This window comes from Salvelinus alpinus, chromosome 22, assembly GCF_045679555.1.
Source record: "Salvelinus alpinus chromosome 22, SLU_Salpinus.1, whole genome shotgun sequence".
Classification (NCBI taxonomy): domain Eukaryota; kingdom Metazoa; phylum Chordata; class Actinopteri; order Salmoniformes; family Salmonidae; genus Salvelinus; species Salvelinus alpinus.
In genome coordinates, this window is record NC_092107.1 from 45,547,971 (window position 1) to 45,569,853 (window position 21,883).

A 21,883-nucleotide genomic window follows, 5' to 3' on the forward strand; every position below is an offset into this window, starting at 1 on the left:
GTTAGTTTATATAGACATGGATCTGAGTTGGGATTCAGGTTAGTTTATATAGACATGGATCTGAGTTGGGATTCAGGTTAGTTTATATAGACATGGATCTGAGTTGGGATTCAGGTTAGTTTATATAGACATGGATCTGAGTTGGGATTCAGGTTAGTTTATATAGACATGGATCTGAGTTGGGATTCAGGTTAGTTTATATAGACATGGATCTGAGTTGGGATTCAGGTTAGTTTATATAGACATGGATCTGAGTTGGGATTCAGGTTAGGTTATATGGATTTCTGCTGACCTGTGGTCTGGTGCGGAGCAGCTCCTGGTGTCTCAACCTCTCCTTCTCCACCTGCGGCTGCTGGAGCTTTGTCTGGTTGCTGCCCCCAATGACTCCTCCACTTTGGGGGCTGGAGGGCAGCTGGCTTCCCTGCTTACCTGGAGCACTCTGGGTGATACGCTGCTGGTTCAGGCCTCCAGAGGGAGAGAGGGGTGAGAGGTTAATTATCAGATTTTACAACACACAAATCATCCAGCATTGTTTGTGTACTGTGCATTTGGTGTACTGTGTATTTTGTGTAGTTGGTGTACTGTGTATTTGGTGTACTGTGTATTTGGTATATTTGGTGTACTGTGCATTTGGTGCACTGTGTATTTGTTATACTGTGTAATTGGTGTACTGTGTATTTGGTGTACTGTGAATTTGGTGTACTGTATATTTGGTGTATTTGATGTACGGTGTATTTGGTGTACTGTGTATTTGGTGTACTGTGTAACTGGTGTATTTGGTGTACTGTGTATTTGGTGTATTTTATGTACTGTGTATTTGGTGTACTGTGTATATGGCGTACTGTGTATTTGGTGTACTGTGTATTTTATGTACTATGCATTTGGTGTACTGTGTATATGGTGTACTGTGTATATGATGTACTGTGTATTTGGTGTACTGTGTATATGGTGTACTGTGTACTGGGAATAGGGTGCCATTTGCCATTTCAAGCCTTTCTGTTCTAGTGTTGAGCCAGTGAGAGGGAAAGAAGCCCCAACACAATGCATCTCAAAGTCTTCCACAACAGATCAAAGTCTTCCACAACGCATCTCAAAGTCTTCCAGAACAGATCAAAGTCTTCCACAACAGATCAAAGTCTTCCAGAACAGATCAAAGTCTTCCAGAACAGATCAAAGTCTTCCACAACAGATCAAAGTCTTCCACAACAGATCAAAGTCTTCTACAACAGATCAAAGTCTTCCAGAACAGATCAAAGTCTTCCACAACAGATCAAAGTCTTCCAGAACAGATCAAAGTCTTCCAGAACAGATCAAAGTCTTCCACAACAGATCAAAGTCTTCCACAACAGATCAAAGTCTTCCACAACAGATCAAAGTCTTCCACAACAGATCAAAGTCTTCCACAACAGATCAAAGTCTTCCACAACAGATCAAAGTCTTCCACAACAGATCAAAGTCTTCCACAACAGATCAATCAAACTGTCTGACTCACAGCCAGCCAGCCAGCCAGCCAGCCAGCCAGCCAGCCAGACAGACAGACAGACAGACAGACAGACAGACAGACAGACAGACAGACAGACAGACAGACAGACAGACAGACAGACAGACAGACAGACAGACAGACTCTGTTAGTTTACTACATTGTTGCGGTGTGAATTGCTCATAAGGACACACATGCACACAGACACGCACACAAACACACACTCTGGGGAGGGTGTGCCAGCTGAGTACTATTAAAATGATCTGCAGCTTTCTGTTCTTTGAAGGTTAGGTCAATATTTGTCTGCTGTCAATTAAACAGGGAGGCTATTGCCAGGGTGTTGCATCTCCTGGGTTGAGATAAGAAACAAGAAAGACACAACTACAAGTGGTATAAAGGGTTAGGCACAAGTGGTTATAAAGGGTTAGGAACAAGTGGTTATAAAGGGTTAGGAACAAGTGGTATAAAGGGTTAGGAACAAGTGGTATAAAGGGTTAGGAACAAGTGGTATAAAGGGTTAGGAACAAGTGGTATAAAGGGTTAGGAACAAGTGGTATAAAGGGTTAGGAACAAGTGGTATAAAGGGTTAGGAACAAGTGGTATAAAGGGTTAGGAACAAGTGGTTATAAAGGGTTAGGAACAAGTGGTATAAAGGGTTAGGAACAAGTGGTTATAAAGGGTTAGGAACAAGTGGTATAAAGGGTTATGAACAAGTGATATAAAGGGTTAGGAACAAGTGGTATAAAGGGTTAGGAACAAGTGGTATAAAGGGTTAGGAACAAGTGGTTATAAAGGGTTAGGAACAAGTGGTTATAAAGGGTTAGGAACAAGTGGTATAAAGGGTTAGGAACAAGTGGTATAAAGGGTTAGGAACAAGTGGTTATAAAGGGTTAGGAACAAGTGTTATAAAGGGTTAGGAACAAGTGGTATAAAGGGTTAGGAACAAGTGGTATAAAGGGTTAGGAACAAGTGGTATAAAGGGTTAGGAACAAGTGGTATAAAGGTTTAGGAACAAGTGGTATAAAGGGTTAGGAACAAGTGGTTATAAAGGGTTAGGAACAAGTGTTATAAAGGGTTAGGAACAAGTGGTATAAAGGGTTAGGAACAAGTGGTATAAAGGGTTAGGAACAAGTGGTATAAAGGGTTAGGAACAAGTGGTTATAAAGGGTTAGGAACAAGTGTTATAAAGGGTTAGGAACAAGTGGTATAAAGGGTTAGGAACAAGTGGTATAAAGGGTTAGGAACAAGTGGTATAAAGGGTTAGGAACAAGTGGTATAAAGGGTTAGGAACAAGTGGTATAAAGGGTTAGGAACAAGTGGTATAAAGGGTTAGGAACAAGTGGTATAAAGGGTTAGGAACAAGTGGTATAAAGGGTTAGGAACAAGTGGTTATAAAGGGTTAGGAACAAGTGGTTATAAAGGGTTAGGAACAAGTGGTATAAAGGGTTAGGAACAAGTGGTTATAAAGGGTTAGGAACAAGTGTTATAAAGGGTTAGGAACAAGTGGTATAAAGGGTTAGGAACAAGTGGTATAAAGGGTTAGGAACAAGTGGTATAAAGGGTTAGGAACAAGTGGTATAAAGGGTTAGGAACAAGTGGTATAAAGGGTTAGGAACAAGTGGTTATAAAGGGTTAGGAACAAGTGGTTATAAAGGGTTAGGAACAAGTGGTATAAAGGGTTAGGAACAAGTGTTATAAAGGGTTAGGAACAAGTGGTATAAAGGGTTAGGAACAAGTGATATAAAGGGTTAGGAACAAGTGATATAAAGGGTTAGGAACAAGTGGTATAAAGGGTTAGGAACAAGTGTTATAAAGGGTTAGGAACACGTGGTATAAAGGGTTAGGAACAAGTGGTATAAAGGGTTAGGAACAAGTGGTTATAAAGGGTTAGGAACAAGTGGTATAAAGGGTTAGGAACAAGTGGTATAAAGGGTTAGGAACAAGTGGTTATAAAGGGTTAGGAACAAGTGGTATAAAGGGTTAGGAACAAGTGGTTATAAAGGGTTAGGAACAAGTGGTATAAAGGGTTAGGAACAAGTGGTTATAAAGGGTTAGGAACAAGTGGTTATAAAGGGTTAGGAACAAGTGGTATAAAGGGTTAGGAACAAGTGGTTATAAAGGGTTAGGAACAAGTGGTATAAAGGGTTAGGAACAAGTGGTATAAAGGGTTAGGAACAAGTGGTTATAAAGGGTTAGGAACAAGTGGTTATAAAGGGTTAGGAACAAGTGGTATAAAGGGTTAGGAACAAGTGGTTATAAAGGGTTAGGAACAAGTGGTATAAAGGGTTAGGAACAAGTGGTATAAAGGGTTAGGAACAAGTGGTTATAAAGGGTTAGGAACAAGTGGTATAAAGGGTTAGGAACAAGTGGTATAAAGGGTTAGGAACAAGTGATATAAAGGGTTAGGAACAAGTGATATAAAGGGTTAGGAACAAGTGGTATAAAGGGTTAGGAACAAGTGGTATAAAGGGTTAGGAACAAGTGGTTATAAAGGGTTAGGAACAAGTGTTATAAAGGGTTAGGAACAAGTGGTATAAAGGGTTAGGAACAAGTGGTATAAAGGGTTAGGAACAAGTGGTATAAAGGGTTAGGAACGTGACCTCAAGTTAATGAGTCAGAGCTTCCTTGGAGAACAAGCTCAGAAACAAAAGGACATTACATTTAGTTAATGAGTCAGAGCTTCCCTGGGGAACAGACAAGACAGAACTGAAAGGTGAACATGACAGAACTGAGAGGTGAACAAGACAGAACTGAGAGGTGAACAAGACAGAACTGAGAGGTGAACAAGACATAACTGAGAGGTGAACAAGACATAACTGAGAGGTGAACAAGACAGAACTGAGAGGTGAACAAGACAGAACTGAGAGGTGAACAAGACAGAACTGAGAGGAGAACAAGACAGAACTGAGAGGTGAACAAGACAGAACTGAGAGGTGAACAAGACAGAACTGAGAGGTGAACAAGACAGAACTGAGAGGTAAACAAGACAGAACTGAGAGGTAAACAAGACAGAACTGAGAGGGGGACATGACAGAACTGAGAGGTGAACGTGACAGAACTGAGAAGTGAACAAGACAGAACTGAGAGGTGAACAAGACAGAACTGAGAGGTGAAAAAGACAGAACTGAGAGGTGAACAAGACAGAACTGAGAGGTGAACAAGACAGAACTGAGAGGTTAACAAGACAGAACTGAGAGGTGAACAAGACAGAACTGAGAGGTGAAAAAGACAGAACTGAGAGGTGAACAAGACAGAACTGAGAGGTGAACAAGACAGAACTGAGAGGTGAACAAGACAGAACTGAGAGGTGAACAAGACAGAACTGAGAGGTGAACAAGACAGGCTGAGAGGTGAACAAGACAGGCTGAGAGGTGAACAAGACAGGCTGAGAGGTGAACAAGACAGGCTGAGAGGTGAACAAGACAGAACTGAGAGGTGAACATGGCAGAACTGAGAGGTGAACAAGACAGAACTGAGAGGTGAACATGACAGAACTGAGAGGTGAACAAGACAGAACTGAGAGGTGAACAAGACAGAACTGAGAGGTGAACATGACAGAACTGAGAGGTGAACATGACAGACTGAGAGGTGAACAAGACAGGCTGAGAGGTGAACAAGACAGAACTGAAAGGTGAACAAGACAGAACTGAGAGGTGAACAAGACAGGCTGAGAGGTGAACAAGACAGGCTGAGAGGTGAACAAGACAGAACTGAAAGGTGAACATGACAGAACTGAGAGGTGAACAAGACAGAACTGAGAGGTGAACATGACAGAACTGAGAGGTGAACATGACAGACTGAGAGGTGAACAAGACAGAACTGAGAGGTGAACAAGACAGGCTGAGAGGTGAACAAACAGACTGAGAGGTGAACAAGACAGAACTGAGAGGTGAACAAGACAGGCTGAGAGGTGAACAAGACAGGCTGAGAGGTGAACAAGACAGAACTGAGAGGTAAACAAGACAGAACTGAGGGGTGAACAAGACAGAACTGAGAGGTGAACAAGACAGAACTGAGAGGTGTGTGTTGTCTCACTGTAGCACGGCTCGAGACGTGGGTCGAGCCAGGAGGTGGTTTTGTTCTTGTGGTTGATGTAGTAGATCTCTCCCTCAGAGGTGACGGCCTGTTCCCAGCCGTCAGGGAGAGGACCTGAGAGAGGACAGGCACATACACAGGGAGATTAGGCTGCGGCTGGGCAGGCAGGGTGTGTGTGGTGATTCTGCTCAGGCATACTGTCTGTGCAGCGTGTGGAAACAGAAGGAGGGATGTATCACAGAGTGATACTGAACAGATTAGCAACAGCTAGTTTCAGGAAACCCACCAATACAGACAGAAACAGAATCTGGATGGGTGTGTTAAACATCTGTTCAAAACCTAACTATGAGCAGCCAATAAAGGGGTCCAAACAATATGCAACCATCAGACCAAATAGAGATGATTAGAAGCTCAAAAAACAATAACATGAATAAAGTTACAGATTTTAAATCAATATACGGGTGATTTGATTTGAGCCGTCTCAGTTGGTTCACTAACATGACTCTAGTCAGTGAGCCGTCTCAGTTGGTTCACTAACATGACTCTAGTCAGTGAGCCGTCTCAGTTGGTTCACTAACATGACTCTAGTCAGTGAGCCGTCTCAGTTGGTTCACTAACATGACTCTAGTCAGTGAGCCGTCTCAGTTGGTTCACTAACATGACTCTAGTCAGTGAGCCGTCTCAGTTGGTTCACTAACATGACTCTAGTCAGTGAGCCGTCTCATTTGGTGTCCAAGTGGAATTTGCCCTAGGTGAGAGGTAGAACTAGACTATTCCTAGGTGGGGTTAGAGGTAGAACTAGAATATTCCTAGGTGGGGTTAGAGGTAGAACTAGAATATTCCTAGGTGGGGTTAGAGAGAGGTAGAACTAGAATATTCCTAGGTGGGGTTAGAGGTAGAACTAGAATATTCTTAGGTGGGGTTAGAGGTAGAACTAGAATATTCCTAGGTGGGGTTAGAGAGAGGTAGAACTAGAATATTCCTAGGTGGGGTTAGAGGTAGAACTAGAATATTCCTAGGTGGGGTTAGAGGTAGAACTAGAATATTCCTAGGTGGGGTTAGAGGTAGAACTAGAATATTCCTAGGTGGGGTTAGAGAGAGGTAGAACTAGAATATTCCTAGGTGGGGTTAGAGGTAGAACTAGAATATTCCAAGGTGGGGTTAGAGGTAGAACTAGAATATTCCTAGGTGGGGTTAGAGAGAGGTAGAACTAGAATATTCCTAGGTGGGGTTAGAGAGAGGTAGAACTAGAATATTCCTAGGTGGGGTTAGAGGTAGAACTAGAATATTCCAAGGTGGGGTTAGAGGTAGAACTAGAATATTCCTAGGTGGGGTTAGAGAGAGGTAGAACTAGAATATTCCTAGGTGGGGTTAGAGAGAGGTAGAACTAGAATATTCCTAGGTGGGGTTAGAGAGAGGTAGAACTAGAATATTCCTAGGTGGGGTTAGAGAGAGGTAGAACTAGAATATTCCTAGGTGGGGTTAGAGGTAGAACTAGAATATTCCAAGGTGGGGTTAGAGGTAGAACTAGAATATTCCTAGGTGGGGTTAGAGAGAGGTAGAACTAGAATATTCCTAGGTGGGGTTAGAGAGAGGTAGAACTAGAATATTCCTAGGTGGGGTTAGAGAGAGGTAGAACTAGAATATTCCTAGGTGGGGTTAGAGAGAGGTAGAACTAGAATATTCCTAGGTGGGGTTAGAGGTAGAACTAGAATATTCCAAGGTGGGGTTAGAGGTAGAACTAGAATATTCCTAGGTGGGGTTAGAGAGAGGTAGAACTAGAATATTCCTAGGTGGGGTTAGAGAGAGGTAGAACTAGAATATTCCTAGGTGGGGTTAGAGGTAGAACTAGAATATTCCAAGGTGGGGTTAGAGGTAGAACTAGAATATTCCTAGGTGGGGTTAGAGAGAGGTAGAACTAGAATATTCCTAGGTGGGGTTAGAGAGAGGTAGAACTAGAATATTCCTAGGTGGGGTTAGAGAGAGGTAGAACTAGAATATTCCTAGGTGGGGTTAGAGAGAGGTAGAACTAGAATATTCCTAGGTGGGGTTAGAGGTAGAACTAGAATATTCCAAGGTGGGGTTAGAGGTAGAACTAGAATATTCCTAGGTGGGGTTAGAGAGAGGTAGAACTAGAATATTCCTAGGTGGGGTTAGAGAGAGGTAGAACTAGAATATTCCTAGGTGGGGTTAGAGGTAGAACTAGAATATTCCAAGGTGGGGTTAGAGGTAGAACTAGAATATTCCTAGGTGGGGTTAGAGAGAGGTAGAACTAGAATATTCCTAGGTGGGGTTAGAGAGAGGTAGAACTAGAATATTCCTAGGTGGGGTTAGAGAGAGGTAGAACTAGAATATTCCTAGGTGGGGTTAGAGAGAGGTAGAACTAGAATATTCCTAGGTGGGGTTAGAGGTAGAACTAGAATATTCCAAGGTGGGGTTAGAGGTAGAACTAGAATATTCCTAGGTGGGGTTAGAGAGAGGTAGAACTAGAATATTCCTAGGTGGGGTTAGAGAGAGGTAGAACTAGAATATTCCTAGGTGGGGTTAGAGAGAGGTAGAACTAGAATATTCCTAGGTGGGGTTAGAGAGAGGTAGAACTAGAATATTCCTAGGTGGGGTTAGAGGTAGAACTAGAATATTCCAAGGTGGGGTTAGAGAGAGGTAGAACTAGAATATTCCTAGGTGGGGTTAGAGAGAGGTAGAACTAGAATATTCCTAGGTGGGGTTAGAGGTAGAACTAGAATATTCCAAGGTGGGGTTAGAGGTAGAACTAGAATATTCCTAGGTGGGGTTAGAGAGAGGTAGAACTAGAATATTCCTAGGTGGGGTTAGAGAGAGGTAGAACTAGAATATTCCTAGGTGGGGTTAGAGAGAGGTAGAACTAGAATATTCCTAGGTGGGATTAGAGAGAGGTAGAACTAGAATATTCCTAGGTGGGGTTAGAGGTAGAACTAGAATATTCCAAGGTGGGGTTAGAGGTAGAACTAGAATATTCCTAGGTGGGGTTAGAGAGAGGTAGAACTAGAATATTCCTAGGTGGGGTTAGAGAGAGGTAGAACTAGAATATTCCTAGGTGGGGTTAGAGAGAGGTAGAACTAGAATATTCCTAGGTGGGATTAGAGAGAGGTAGAACTAGAATATTCCTAGGTGGGGTTAGAGGTAGAACTAGAATATTCCAAGGTGGGGTTAGAGGTAGAACTAGAATATTCCTAGGTGGGGTTAGAGAGAGGTAGAACTAGAATATTCCTAGGTGGGGTTAGAGAGAGGTAGAACTAGAATATTCCTAGGTGGGGTTAGAGAGAGGTAGAACTAGAATATTCCTAGGTGGGGTTAGAGAGAGGTAGAACTAGAATATTCCTAGGTGGGGTTAGAGATAGAACTAGAATATTCCTAGGTGGGGTTAGAGGTAGAACTAGAATATTCCTAGGTGGGGTTAGAGGTAGAACTAGAATATTCCTAGGTGGGGTTAGAGAGAGGTAGAACTAGAATATTCCTAGGTGGGGTTAGAGGTAGAACTAGAATATTCCTAGGTGGGGTTAGAGAGAGGTAGAACTAGAATATTCCTAGGTGGGGTTAGAGAGAGGTAGAACTAGAATATTCCTAGGTGGGGTTAGAGGTAGAACTAGAATATTCCAAGGTGGGGTTAGAGGTAGAACTAGAATATTCCTAGGTGGGGTTAGAGAGAGGTAGAACTAGAATATTCCTAGGTGGGGTTAGAGAGAGGTAGAACTAGAATATTCCTAGGTGGGGTTAGAGGTAGAACTAGAATATTCCAAGGTGGGGTTAGAGGTAGAACTAGAATATTCCTAGGTGGGGTTAGAGAGAGGTAGAACTAGAATATTCCTAGGTGGGGTTAGAGAGAGGTAGAACTAGAATATTCCTAGGTGGGGTTAGAGAGAGGTAGAACTAGAATATTCCTAGGTGGGGTTAGAGAGAGGTAGAACTAGAATATTCCTAGGTGGGGTTAGAGGTAGAACTAGAATATTCCAAGGTGGGGTTAGAGGTAGAACTAGAATATTCCTAGGTGGGGTTAGAGAGAGGTAGAACTAGAATATTCCTAGGTGGGGTTAGAGAGAGGTAGAACTAGAATATTCCTAGGTGGGGTTAGAGAGAGGTAGAACTAGAATATTCCTAGGTGGGGTTAGAGAGAGGTAGAACTAGAATATTCCTAGGTGGGGTTAGAGGTAGAACTAGAATATTCCAAGGTGGGGTTAGAGGTAGAACTAGAATATTCCTAGGTGGGGTTAGAGAGAGGTAGAACTAGAATATTCCTAGGTGGGGTTAGAGAGAGGTAGAACTAGAATATTCCTAGGTGGGGTTAGAGGTAGAACTAGAATATTCCAAGGTGGGGTTAGAGGTAGAACTAGAATATTCCTAGGTGGGGTTAGAGAGAGGTAGAACTAGAATATTCCTAGGTGGGGTTAGAGAGAGGTAGAACTAGAATATTCCTAGGTGGGGTTAGAGAGAGGTAGAACTAGAATATTCCTAGGTGGGGTTAGAGAGAGGTAGAACTAGAATATTCCTAGGTGGGGTTAGAGGTAGAACTAGAATATTCCAAGGTGGGGTTAGAGGTAGAACTAGAATATTCCTAGGTGGGGTTAGAGAGAGGTAGAACTAGAATATTCCTAGGTGGGGTTAGAGAGAGGTAGAACTAGAATATTCCTAGGTGGGGTTAGAGAGAGGTAGAACTAGAATATTCCTAGGTGGGGTTAGAGAGAGGTAGAACTAGAATATTCCTAGGTGGGGTTAGAGGTAGAACTAGAATATTCCAAGGTGGGGTTAGAGGTAGAACTAGAATATTCCTAGGTGGGGTTAGAGAGAGGTAGAACTAGAATATTCCTAGGTGGGGTTAGAGAGAGGTAGAACTAGAATATTCCTAGGTGGGGTTAGAGGTAGAACTAGAATATTCCAAGGTGGGGTTAGAGGTAGAACTAGAATATTCCTAGGTGGGGTTAGAGAGAGGTAGAACTAGAATATTCCTAGGTGGGGTTAGAGAGAGGTAGAACTAGAATATTCCTAGGTGGGGTTAGAGAGAGGTAGAACTAGAATATTCCTAGGTGGGATTAGAGAGAGGTAGAACTAGAATATTCCTAGGTGGGGTTAGAGGTAGAACTAGAATATTCCAAGGTGGGGTTAGAGGTAGAACTAGAATATTCCTAGGTGGGGTTAGAGAGAGGTAGAACTAGAATATTCCTAGGTGGGGTTAGAGAGAGGTAGAACTAGAATATTCCTAGGTGGGGTTAGAGAGAGGTAGAACTAGAATATTCCTAGGTGGGGTTAGAGAGAGGTAGAACTAGAATATTCCTAGGTGGGGTTAGAGATAGAACTAGAATATTCCTAGGTGGGGTTAGAGGTAGAACTAGAATATTCCTAGGTGGGGTTAGAGGTAGAACTAGAATATTCCTAGGTGGGGTTAGAGAGAGGTAGAACTAGAATATTCCTAGGTGGGGTTAGAGGTAGAACTAGAATATTCCTAGGTGGGGTTAGAGAGAGGTAGAACTAGAATATTCCTAGGTGGGGTTAGAGGTAGAACTAGAATATTCCTAGGTGGGGTTAGAGGTAGAACTAGAATATTCCTAGGTGGGGTTAGAGAGAGGTAGAACTAGAATATTCCTAGGTGGGGTTAGAGAGAGGTAGAACTAGAATATTCCTAGGTGGGGTTAGAGAGAGGTAGAACTAGAATATTCCTAGGTGGGGTTAGAGAGAGGTAGAACTAGAATATTCCTAGGTGGGGTTAGAGATAGAACTAGAATATTCCTAGGTGGGGTTAGAGGTAGAACTAGAATATTCCTAGGTGGGGTTATTTATTTTATTTTTATTTATTTATTTAACCTTTATTTAACCAGGAAGGGCTCATTGAGATTTAAAATCTCTTTTTCAAGAGCGTCCTGGCCAAGATAGGAAGCAGCAAGTCATTACAAAAAATTACAGACAGACAACAACAAAAAAACTACAAGTAATCTAGTAAAAACCATTGAGTTCACAAGAGTATAACAATATCAAAAACAGCAAATTAAAAACATTGACAGGTCAGGGAATCAGCCTCAAAATCCTTCATCAGTGATTTAAAAACACCAATCGGGACAAGTTCTTCCAGTTTAAAAGTATTTTGTAAGGTGTTCCAAGACGATGGCGCAGAGTACATAAAAGACCTTTTACCAAATTCAGTTGGGACATTTGGAACAGTTAGCAGGATAAAGTCTAGCGAACGAAGAGAGTACCCACCACATTTCTGAACAATAAAAATGCCCAAATAAAAAGGTAGTAAACCCAAAATGGCTTTGTAAATAAAAGTATACCAGTGACTGAGCCTACGAGTGACTAGAGAAGGCCAGCCAACCCTGGTATACAAAGTGCAGTGGTGCGTAAGGGTTTTGCAGTTTAAAATAAATCTCAAAGTGCCATGGTAAAGAGTGTCAATTGATCTCAAACACTGAGCGGAAGCATTCATATATAAAATATCCCCATAGTCTAGTAAAGGCATAAATGTAGCTGATACTAGCCTCCTTCTGGCTTCAAAAGAAAAACAGGCCTTATTCCTAAAATAAAATCCCAATTTCAGCTTCAATTTTTTTGTAAGTTGTTGAATATGCAATTTAAAAGAGAGGCCGTCATCAATTAGAATTCCAAGATATTTATATGAGGTTACAACCTCAATCTCCTTGCCCTGACAGGTAGTAATAGGTGAAAGGTTCAGAGGTCTATTTCTTGCATTAGAAAACACCATTAGTTTAGTTTTGTCAGTATTGAGGATAAGCTTCAATTGACACAAGGTATGTTGAACAGTATAAAAAGCAGTTTGCAAGTTCTGGAAAGCTTTTGTAAGAGATGAGGCACAACAGTAAATAACAGTATCATCAGCATAAAAATGAAGTTGTGCATTTTGGACATTTTTGTCTAAATCATTTATATAAATAGTGAATAAGAGAGGACCAAGTACAGAGCCTTGGGGCACACCATTCAGGACAGACAATTTAACAGACATAAGCCCATCAAATTGAGTGCACTGAGTTCTATCAGACAGATAGTTAGCAAACCATGCAACTGCATGCTCCGAAAGACCGACACTCAACAATCTCTGCCTTAGTATAGCATGATCAACTGTATCAAAAGCCTTAGAGAGATCAATAAAAAGTGAGACACAGTGCTGTTTTTTGTCAAGGGCTTCAGTGATATCATTTAAAACCTTCATGGCTGCTGTAATTGTGCTATGCTTTTTCCTGAAGCACGATTGGTACATTGATAAAATAGAGTTAGTAAATAAAAACTCTTTTAGCTGTTCACGTACAAGGGTTTCAAGTATTTTCACCAGGGGTGACAGCTTTGAGATTGGCCTATAATTATTTAAAAGAGTTGGATCTCCCCCTTTTAAAAGTGGTAGGACAAATGCTGATTTCCAGATCTTTGGAATTTCATTACATTCCAGGGTTAGATTGAACAGATATGCAAGTGGTTCAGCTATGAAATCAGCTGCCAGATTTAAAAAGCAGGGATCCAAAAGATCAGGACCTGCAGGCTTTCTTTGATCTAAGGATTTCAGGGCTTTATGTACCACCTGCACTGAGAATGGCAGAAAGCTAAAAGTTTGACCAGCTCTCACTGGTTCATCCACACAGGGTTGTACAGAGACAGAGGACACTGGTTCATCCACACAGGGTTGTACAGAGACAGAGGACACTGGTTCATCCACAGGGTTGGACAGAGACAGAGGACACTGGTTCATCCACAGGGTTGGACAGAGACAGGGGACACTGGTTCATCCACACAGGGTTGTACAGAGACAGAGGACACTGGTTCATCCACACAGGGTTGTACAGAGACAGAGGACACTGGTTCATCCACACAGGGTTGTACAGAGACAGAGGACACTGGTTCATCCACACAGGGTTGTACAGAGACAGAGGACACTGGTTCATCCACACAGGGTTGTATAGAGACAGAGGACACTGGTTCATCCACACAGGGTTGGACAGAGACAGAGGACACTGGTTCATCCACAGGGTTGGACAGAGACAGAGGACACTGGTTCATCCACACAGGGTTGGACAGAGACAGAGGACACTGGTTCATCCACACAGGGTTGTATAGAGACAGAGGACACTGGTTCATCCACAGGGTTGTACAGAGACAGAGGACACTGGTTCATCCACACAGGGTTGTACAGAGACAGAGGACACTGGTTCATCCACACAGGGTTGGACAGAGACAGAGGACACTGGTTCATCCACACAGGGTTGTACAGAGACAGAGGACACTGGTTCATCCACACAGGGTTGTATAGAGACAGAGGACACTGGTTCATCCACACAGGGTTGGACAGAGACAGAGGACACTGGTTCATCCACACAGGGTTGTACAGAGACAGAGGACACTGGTTCATCCACACAGGGTTGGACAGAGACAGAAGACACTGGTTCATCCACAGGGTTGGACAGAGACAGAGGACACTGGTTCATCCACACAGGGTTGGACAGAGACAGAGGACACTGGTTCATCCACACAGGGTTGGACAGAGACAGAGGACACTGGTTCATCCACACAGGGTTGTACAGAGACAGAGGACACTGGTTCATCCACACAGGGTTGGACAGAGACAGAGGACACTGGTTCATCCACACAGGGTTGGACAGAGACAGAGGACACTGGTTCATCCACACAGGGTTGTACAGAGACAGAGGACACTGGTTCATCCACAGGGTTGTACAGAGACAGAGGACACTGGTTCATCCACACAGGGTTGGACAGAGACAGAGGACACTGGTTCATCCACACAGGGTTGGACAGAGACAGAGGACACTGGTTCATCCACACAGGCCTGTACAGAGACAGGACACTGGTTCATCCACACAGGGTTGGACAGAGACAGAGGACACTGGTTCATCCACACAGGGTTGGACAGAGACAGAGGACACTGGTTCATCCACACAGGGTTGGACAGAGACAGAGGACACTGGTTCATCCACACAGGGTTGGACAGAGACAGAGGACACTGGTTCATCCACACAGGGTTGGACAGAGACAGAGGACACTGGTTCATCCACACAGGGTTGGACAGAGACAGAGGACACTGGTTCATCCACACAGGGTTGGACAGAGACAGAGGACACTGGTTCATCCACAGGGCCGGACAGAGACAGAGGACACTGGTTCATCCACACAGGGTTGTATAGAGACAGAGGACACTGGTTCATCCACACAGGGTTGTACAGAGACAGAGGACACTGGTTCATCCACACAGGGTTGTATAGAGACAGAGGACACTGGTTCATCCACACAGGGTTGTACAGAGACAGAGGACACTGGTTCATCCACACAGGGTTGGACAGAGACAGAGGACACTGGTTCATCCACACAGGGTTGTACAGAGACAGAAGACACTGGTTCATCCACACAGGGTTGTACAGAGACAGAGGACACTGAATCAAACAGCCTACCAGATGATACAAAGTGCTCATCGAAACAATTCAGCATTTCAGTTTTGTCATATATAGCAACAGAGTCCTTCAAAACACATGACGGTAATTCATTAACATTACTGTTACAAGACATAGACTTAATAGCCTTCCAAAACTTTCTAGGGTCATTCAGGTTATCAGTGGTAACAGACATAAAATATTCAGACTTGACCTTCCTGAGAAGAAAAGAACACTTGTTTCTTAACTGCATAAAAATAAGCCAATCAGCATCAGAACAAGATTTCCTTGCTTTAGCCCAGGCTAGATTACGGTCGTGAATAATACAAGACAGCTCAGAAGAAAACCATGGATTATTCCGCCCTTTAACCCTGAACCTGCGGAATGGGGCATGTTTGTTTACTATTTGCAAAAAAACATCATGAAAGAATATCCAGGCAGTTTCCACATCAGGGATAAGCTCAATCTGCTCCAGTCAAAATAAAACAAATCATGAAAGAAAGCCTGCTCATTAAAACACTTCAAATTTCTCTTACAAATAAAACGTGGGTTTGTCTAAGGAACCTTAGTATTTCTAACAGCAACAACAGCACAATGGTCACTTAAATCATTACAAAAAACACCAACCGCAGAATATTTATGTGGAACATTTGTCAATATCAAATCAATCAGGGTAGATTTATCTGGGCATTTAAGATTTGGGCGAGTGGGTGAATTAATCAACTGGGTAAGATTCATAGAATTACAAAACATTTGTAAATCATCCAACACCGGCTTTAACCAACACCAGTTGAGATCACCAATCAAGATCATTTCACTGTAAAGAAGTTTAGACATAAGGTGCATCAAAGAAGAAAATGCATCACCGAGAGCAGAGGGGGGTCTATAACAGCCAATCACAGTTATAGAGAGGCCCTTTGAAACCTCAATATTCAAAGCAAGAAATTCCAACTGTTTACAAATAGTTTCAGACTTTGCCACACTTACATGGAATTTAGATTTTACATATATAGCCACACCCCCACCTTTCTTAACCCGATCAGTGCGATAAACATTGTAACCACTTATACAAATATCCTTATCAAAAATAGACTTGCTGAGCCAGGTTTCAGAAAACACAATTACATCAGCATCAGTTGATTTAGCCCAAATCCTAACCCCATCAATTTTTGACAACAGGCTGCGTACATTTAGATGAAAAATACCAAAACCAGATCTTGATTTAAAATCAGAGGGGGTTTGGAGACATTGCATATCAGGGCCAGGGTTAGGTTGCACGTTACCTGATATCAACAACAGAATAATAACTAGGCACCTCTGTTTAATAACCTTGCACGGCTTCTCTTTTTTAAGAGACCTACTGCAAGCGAATTCTACAAGTGAGTTTCCAGACAATACAAAACAGTCATTTAAAACCATTAGACTTTGGTAGTGACACAAATTCGTACTGTTCACATCATGCCACAGATGCATCGGCACTTGGACGAGTGGACCGAGTGAAAAAGAGCGAGTTCCTGCTGACAAAATGTCTAATGGACGGGAGAGGACATTGTCAGATGTACTCACCCTGCGACAATGTTCGTTTTCTCCAGAGTTCAGTAAAGTCAGTGCACAAAGCAATACCACGTAAATTGTCATTTTCTCTGACAAAAAAATAAGAGGCCAACGAAGGTAAGTGGAGAGAGGGACAGCGTGTATGTGAGTCAATGTGAGTGTTTGCGCGTGTGAGTAGATGGGTGTTGAGGGCGATAGAGAGAACGGGTTGAGCTGCCACTGACAGCCAGGCGAAGAGCAAAAAGGAGCAGCTTGGACAAGACACTCCGCGGACGAAGGAGGAACTCAGGGCAGCCAGAGTTAGTTACTTTGGTAAACTTCAAAATAATGAAGTGCCGAGTTGAGGAGGACCCGTGATCTTTACACCAGCAAAAATAAAATAGTTTGCACTACACAACAACGAAGTTACGCAACCATAAATAAATAGATTATTAGTAGGTTAAAATGTACTAGTCACAAACAAACGACTTGACATGCTGCCATCTTGGATTTCAGTATCCGGTGGTAGATGATATGAGTCGAGGGTTAGAGAGAGGTAGAACTAGAATATTCCTAGGTGGGGTTAGTGAGAGGTAGAACTAGAATATTCCTAGGTGGGGTTAGAGGTAGAACTAGAATATTCCTAGGTGGGGTTAGAGAGAGGTAGAACTAGAATATTCCTAGGTGGGGTTAGAGGTAGAACTAGAATATTCCTAGGTGGGGTTAGAGAGAGGTAGAACTAGAATAGTCCTAGGTGGGGTTAGAGGTAGAACTAGAATATTCCTAGGTGGGGTTAGAGAGAGGTAGAACTAGAATATTCCTAGGTAGGGTTAGAGAGAGGTAGAACTAGAATATTCCTAGGTGGGGTTAGAGATAGAACTAGAATATTCCTAGGTGGGGTTAGAGGTAGAACTAGAATATTCCTAGGTGGGGTTAGAGGTAGAACTAGAATAATCCTAGGTGGGGTTAGAGGTAGAACTAGAATATTCCTAGGTGGGGTTAGAGGTAGAACTAGAATATTCCTAGGTGGGGTTAGAGAGAGGTAGAACTAGAATATTCCTAGGTGGGGTTAGAGAGAGGTAGAACTAGAATATTCCTAGGTGGGGTTAGAGGTAGAACTAGAATATTCCTAGGTGGGGTTAGAGGTAGAACTAGAATATTCCTAGGTGGGGTTAGAGGTAGAACTAGAATATTCCTAGGTGGGGTTAGAGGTAGAACTAGAATATTCCTAGGTGGGGTTAGAGAGAGGTAGAACTAGAATATTCCTAGGTGGGGTTAGAGGTAGAACTAGAATATTCCTAGGTGGGGTTAGAGGTAGAACTAGAATATTCCTAGGTGGGGTTAGAGGTAGAACTAGAATATTCCTAGGTGGGGTTAGAGAGAGGTAGAACTAGAATATTCCTAGGTGGGGTTAGAGGTAGAACTAGAATATTCCTAGGTGGGGTTAGAGAGAGGTAGAACTAGAATATTCCTAGGTGGGGTTAGAGATAGAACTAGAATATTCCTAGGTGGGGTTAGAGGTAGAACTAGAATATTCCTAGGTGGGGTTAGAGGTAGAACTAGAATATTCCTAGGTGGGGTTAGAGAGAGGTAGAACTAGAATATTCCTAGGTGGGGTTAGAGAGAGGTAGAACTAGAATATTCCTAGGTGGGGTTAGAGGTAGAACTAGAATATTCCTAGGTGGGGTTAGAGGTAGAACTAGAATATTCCTAGGTGGGGTTAGAGGTAGAACTAGAATATTCCTAGGTGGGGTTAGAGAGAGGTAGAACTAGAATATTCCTAGGTGGGGTTAGAGAGAGGTAGAACTAGAATATTCCTAGGTGGGGTTAGAGGTAGAACTAGAATATTCCAAGGTGGGGTTAGAGGTAGAACTAGAATATTCCTAGGTGGGGTTAGAGAGAGGTAGAACTAGAATATTCCTAGGTGGGGTTAGAGAGAGGTAGAACTAGAATATTCCTAGGTGGGGTTAGAGAGAGGTAGAACTAGAATATTCCTAGGTGGGGTTAGAGAGAGGTAGAACTAGAATATTCCTAGGTGGGGTTAGAGATAGAACTAGAATATTCCTAGGTGGGGTTAGAGGTAGAACTAGAATATTCCTAGGTGGGGTTAGAGAGAGGTAGAACTAGAATATTCCTAGGTGGGGTTAGTGAGAGGTAGAACTAGAATATTCCTAGGTGGGGTTAGAGGTAGAACTAGAATATTCCTAGGTGGGGTTAGAGAGAGGTAGAACTAGAATATTCCTAGGTGGGGTTAGAGGTAGAACTAGAATATTCCTAGGTGGGGTTAGAGAGAGGTAGAACTAGAATAGTCCTAGGTGGGGTTAGAGGTAGAACTAGAATATTCCTAGGTGGGGTTAGAGGTAGAACTAGAATAGTCCTAGGTGGGGTTAGAGAGAGGTAGAACTAGAATAATCCTAGGTGGGGTTAGAGGTAGAACTAGAATATTCCTAGGTGGGGTTAGAGGTAGAACTAGAATATTCCTAGGTGGGGTTAGAGGTAGAACTAGAATATTCCTAGGTGGGGTTAGAGAGAGGTAGAACTAAAATATTCCTAGGTGGGGTTAGAGGTAGAACTAGAATATTCCTAGGTGGGGTTAGAGGTAGAACTAGAATATTCCTAGGTGGGGTTAGAGAGAGGTAGAACTAGAATATTCCTAGGTGGGTTTAGAGAGAGGTAGAACTAGAATATTCCTAGGTGGGGTTAGAGAGAGGTAGAACTAGAATATTCCTAGGTGGGGTTAGAGATAGAACTAGAATATTCCTAGGTGGGGTTAGAGGTAGAACTAGAATATTCCTAGGTGGGGTTAGAGGTAGAACTAGAATATTCCTAGGTGGGGTTAGAGGTAGAACTAGAATATTCCTAGGTGGGGTTAGAGAGAGGTAGAACTAGAATATTCCTAGGTGGGGTTAGAGGTAGAACTAGAATATTCCTAGGTGGGGTTAGAGAGAGGTAGAACTAGAATATTCCTAGGTGGGGTTAGAGGTAGAACTAGAATATTCCTAGGTGGGGTTAGAGGTAGAACTAGAATATTCCTAGGTGGGGTTAGAGGTAGAACTAGAATAGTCCTAGGTGGGGTTAGAGAGAGGTAGAACTAGAATATTCCTAGGTGGGGTTAGAGGTAGAACTAGAATATTCCTAGGTGGGGTTAGAGGTAGAACTAGAATATTCCTAGGTGGGGTTAGAGAGAGGTAGAACTAGAATATTCCTAGGTGGGGTTAGAGGTAGAACTAGAATATTCCTAGGTGGGGTTAGAGAGAGGTAGAACTAGAATATTCCTAGGTGGGTTTAGAGAGAGGTAGAACTAGAATATTCCTAGGTGGGGTTAGAGAGAGGTAGAACTAGAATATTCCTAGGTGGGGTTAGAGATAGAACTAGAATATTCCTAGGTGGGGTTAGAGGTAGAACTAGAATATTCCTAGGTGGGGTTAGAGGTAGAACTAGAATATTCCTAGGTGGGGTTAGAGAGAGGTAGAACTAGAATATTCCTAGGTGGGGTTAGAGGTAGAACTAGAATATTCCTAGGTGGGGTTAGAGAGAGGTAGAACTAGAATATTCCTAGGTGGGGTTAGAGGTAGAACTAGAATATTCCTATGTGGGGTTAGAGGTAGAACTAGAATATTCCTAGGTGGGGTTAGAGGTAGAACTAGAATATTCCTAGGTGGGGTTAGAGAGAGGTAGAACTAGAATATTCCTAGGTGGGGTTAGAGAGAGGTAGAACTAGAATATTCCTAGGTGGGGTTAGAGGTAGAACTAGAATATTCCTAGGTGGGGTTAGAGGTAGAACTAGAATATTCCTAGGTGGGGTTAGAGAGAGGTAGAACTAGAATATTCCTAGGTGGGTTTAGAGAGAGGTAGAACTAGAATATTCCTAGGTGGGGTTAGAGAGAGGTAGAACTAGAATATTCCTAGGTGGGGTTAGAGATAGAACTAGAATATTCCTAGGTGGGGTTAGAGGTAGAACTAGAATATTCCTAGGTGGGGTTAGAGGTAGAACTAGAATATTCCTAGGTGGGGTTAGAGAGAGGTAGAACTAGAATATTCCTAGGTGGGGTTAGAGGTAGAACTAGAATATTCCTAGGTGGGGTTAGAGAGAGGTAGAACTAGAATATTCCTAGGTGGGGTTAGAGGTAGAACTAGAATATTCCTAGGTGGGGTTAGAGGTAGAACTAGAATATTCCTAGGTGGGGTTAGAGAGAGGTAGAACTAGAATATTCCTAGGTGGGGTTAGAGAGAGGTAGAACTAGAATATTCCTAGGTGGGGTTAGAGAGAGGTAGAACTAGAATATTCCTAGGTGGGGTTAGAGATAGAACTAGAATATTCCTAGGTGGGGTTAGAGGTAGAACTAGAATATTCCTAGGTGGGGTTAGAGAGAGGTAGAACTAGAATATTCCTAGGTGGGGTTAGTGAGAGGTAGAACTAGAATATTCCTAGGTGGGGTTAGAGGTAGAACTAGAATATTCCTAGGTGGGGTTAGAGGTAGAACTAGAATATTCCTAGGTGGGGTTAGAGGTAGAACTAGAATATTCCTAGGTGGGGTTAGAGAGAGGTAGAACTAGAATAGTCCTAGGTGGGGTTAGAGAGAGGTAGAACTAGAATATTCCTAGGTGGGGTTAGAGAGAGGTAGAACTAGAATATTCCTAGGTGGGGTTAGAGGTAGAACTAGAATATTCCTAGGTGGGGTTAGAGAGAGGTAGAACTAGAATATTCCTAGGTGGGGTTAGAGGTAGAACTAGAATATTCCTAGGTGGGGTTAGAGGTAGAACTAGAATATTCCTAGGTGGGGTTAGAGGTAGAACTAGAATATTCCTAGGTGGGGTTAGAGGTAGAACTAGAATAGTCCTAGGTGGGGTTAGAGAGAGGTAGAACTAGAATAATCCTAGGTGGGGTTAGAGGTAGAACTAGAATATTCCTAGGTGGGGTTAGAGGTAGAACTAGAATATTCCTAGGTGGGGTTAGAGGTAGAACTAGAATATTCCTAGGTGGGGTTAGAGAGAGGTAGAACTAAAATATTCCTAGGTGGGGTTAGAGGTAGAACTAGAATATTCCTAGGTGGGGTTAGAGGTAGAACTAGAATATTCCTAGGTGGGGTTAGAGAGAGGTAGAACTAGAATATTCCTAGGTGGGTTTAGAGAGAGGTAGAACTAGAATATTCCTAGGTGGGGTTAGAGGTAGAACTAGAATATTCCTAGGTGGGGTTAGAGAGAGGTAGAACTAGAATATTCCTAGGTGGGGTTAGAGAGAGGTAGAACTAGAATATTCCTAGGTGGGGTTAGAGGTAGAACTAGAATATTCCTAGGTGGGGTTAGAGGTAGAACTAGAATATTCCTAGGTGGGGTTAGAGGTAGAACTAGAATATTCCTAGGTGGGGTTAGAGAGAGGTAGAACTAGAATATTCCTAGGTGGGGTTAGAGAGAGGTAGAA

At 42.6% G+C, this 21,883-nt stretch overlaps 1 protein-coding gene across 1 annotated transcript in view; it reads right to left on the reverse strand.

The window, feature by feature from the left end:
- LOC139549549 (transcriptional coactivator YAP1-like) overlaps nt 1–21,883 on the reverse strand; it is a 139,422-nt gene that overhangs the window by 52,807 nt on the left and 64,732 nt on the right. Inside the window, exons 4-5 of the mRNA XM_071360159.1 lie at nt 5,516–5,629; nt 293–465 (exon numbers count right to left, since the gene is read on the reverse strand). Coding sequence (XP_071216260.1) covers nt 293–465; nt 5,516–5,629 — 287 coding nt within the window. The remainder of the gene's footprint in view (nt 1–292; nt 466–5,515; nt 5,630–21,883) is intronic.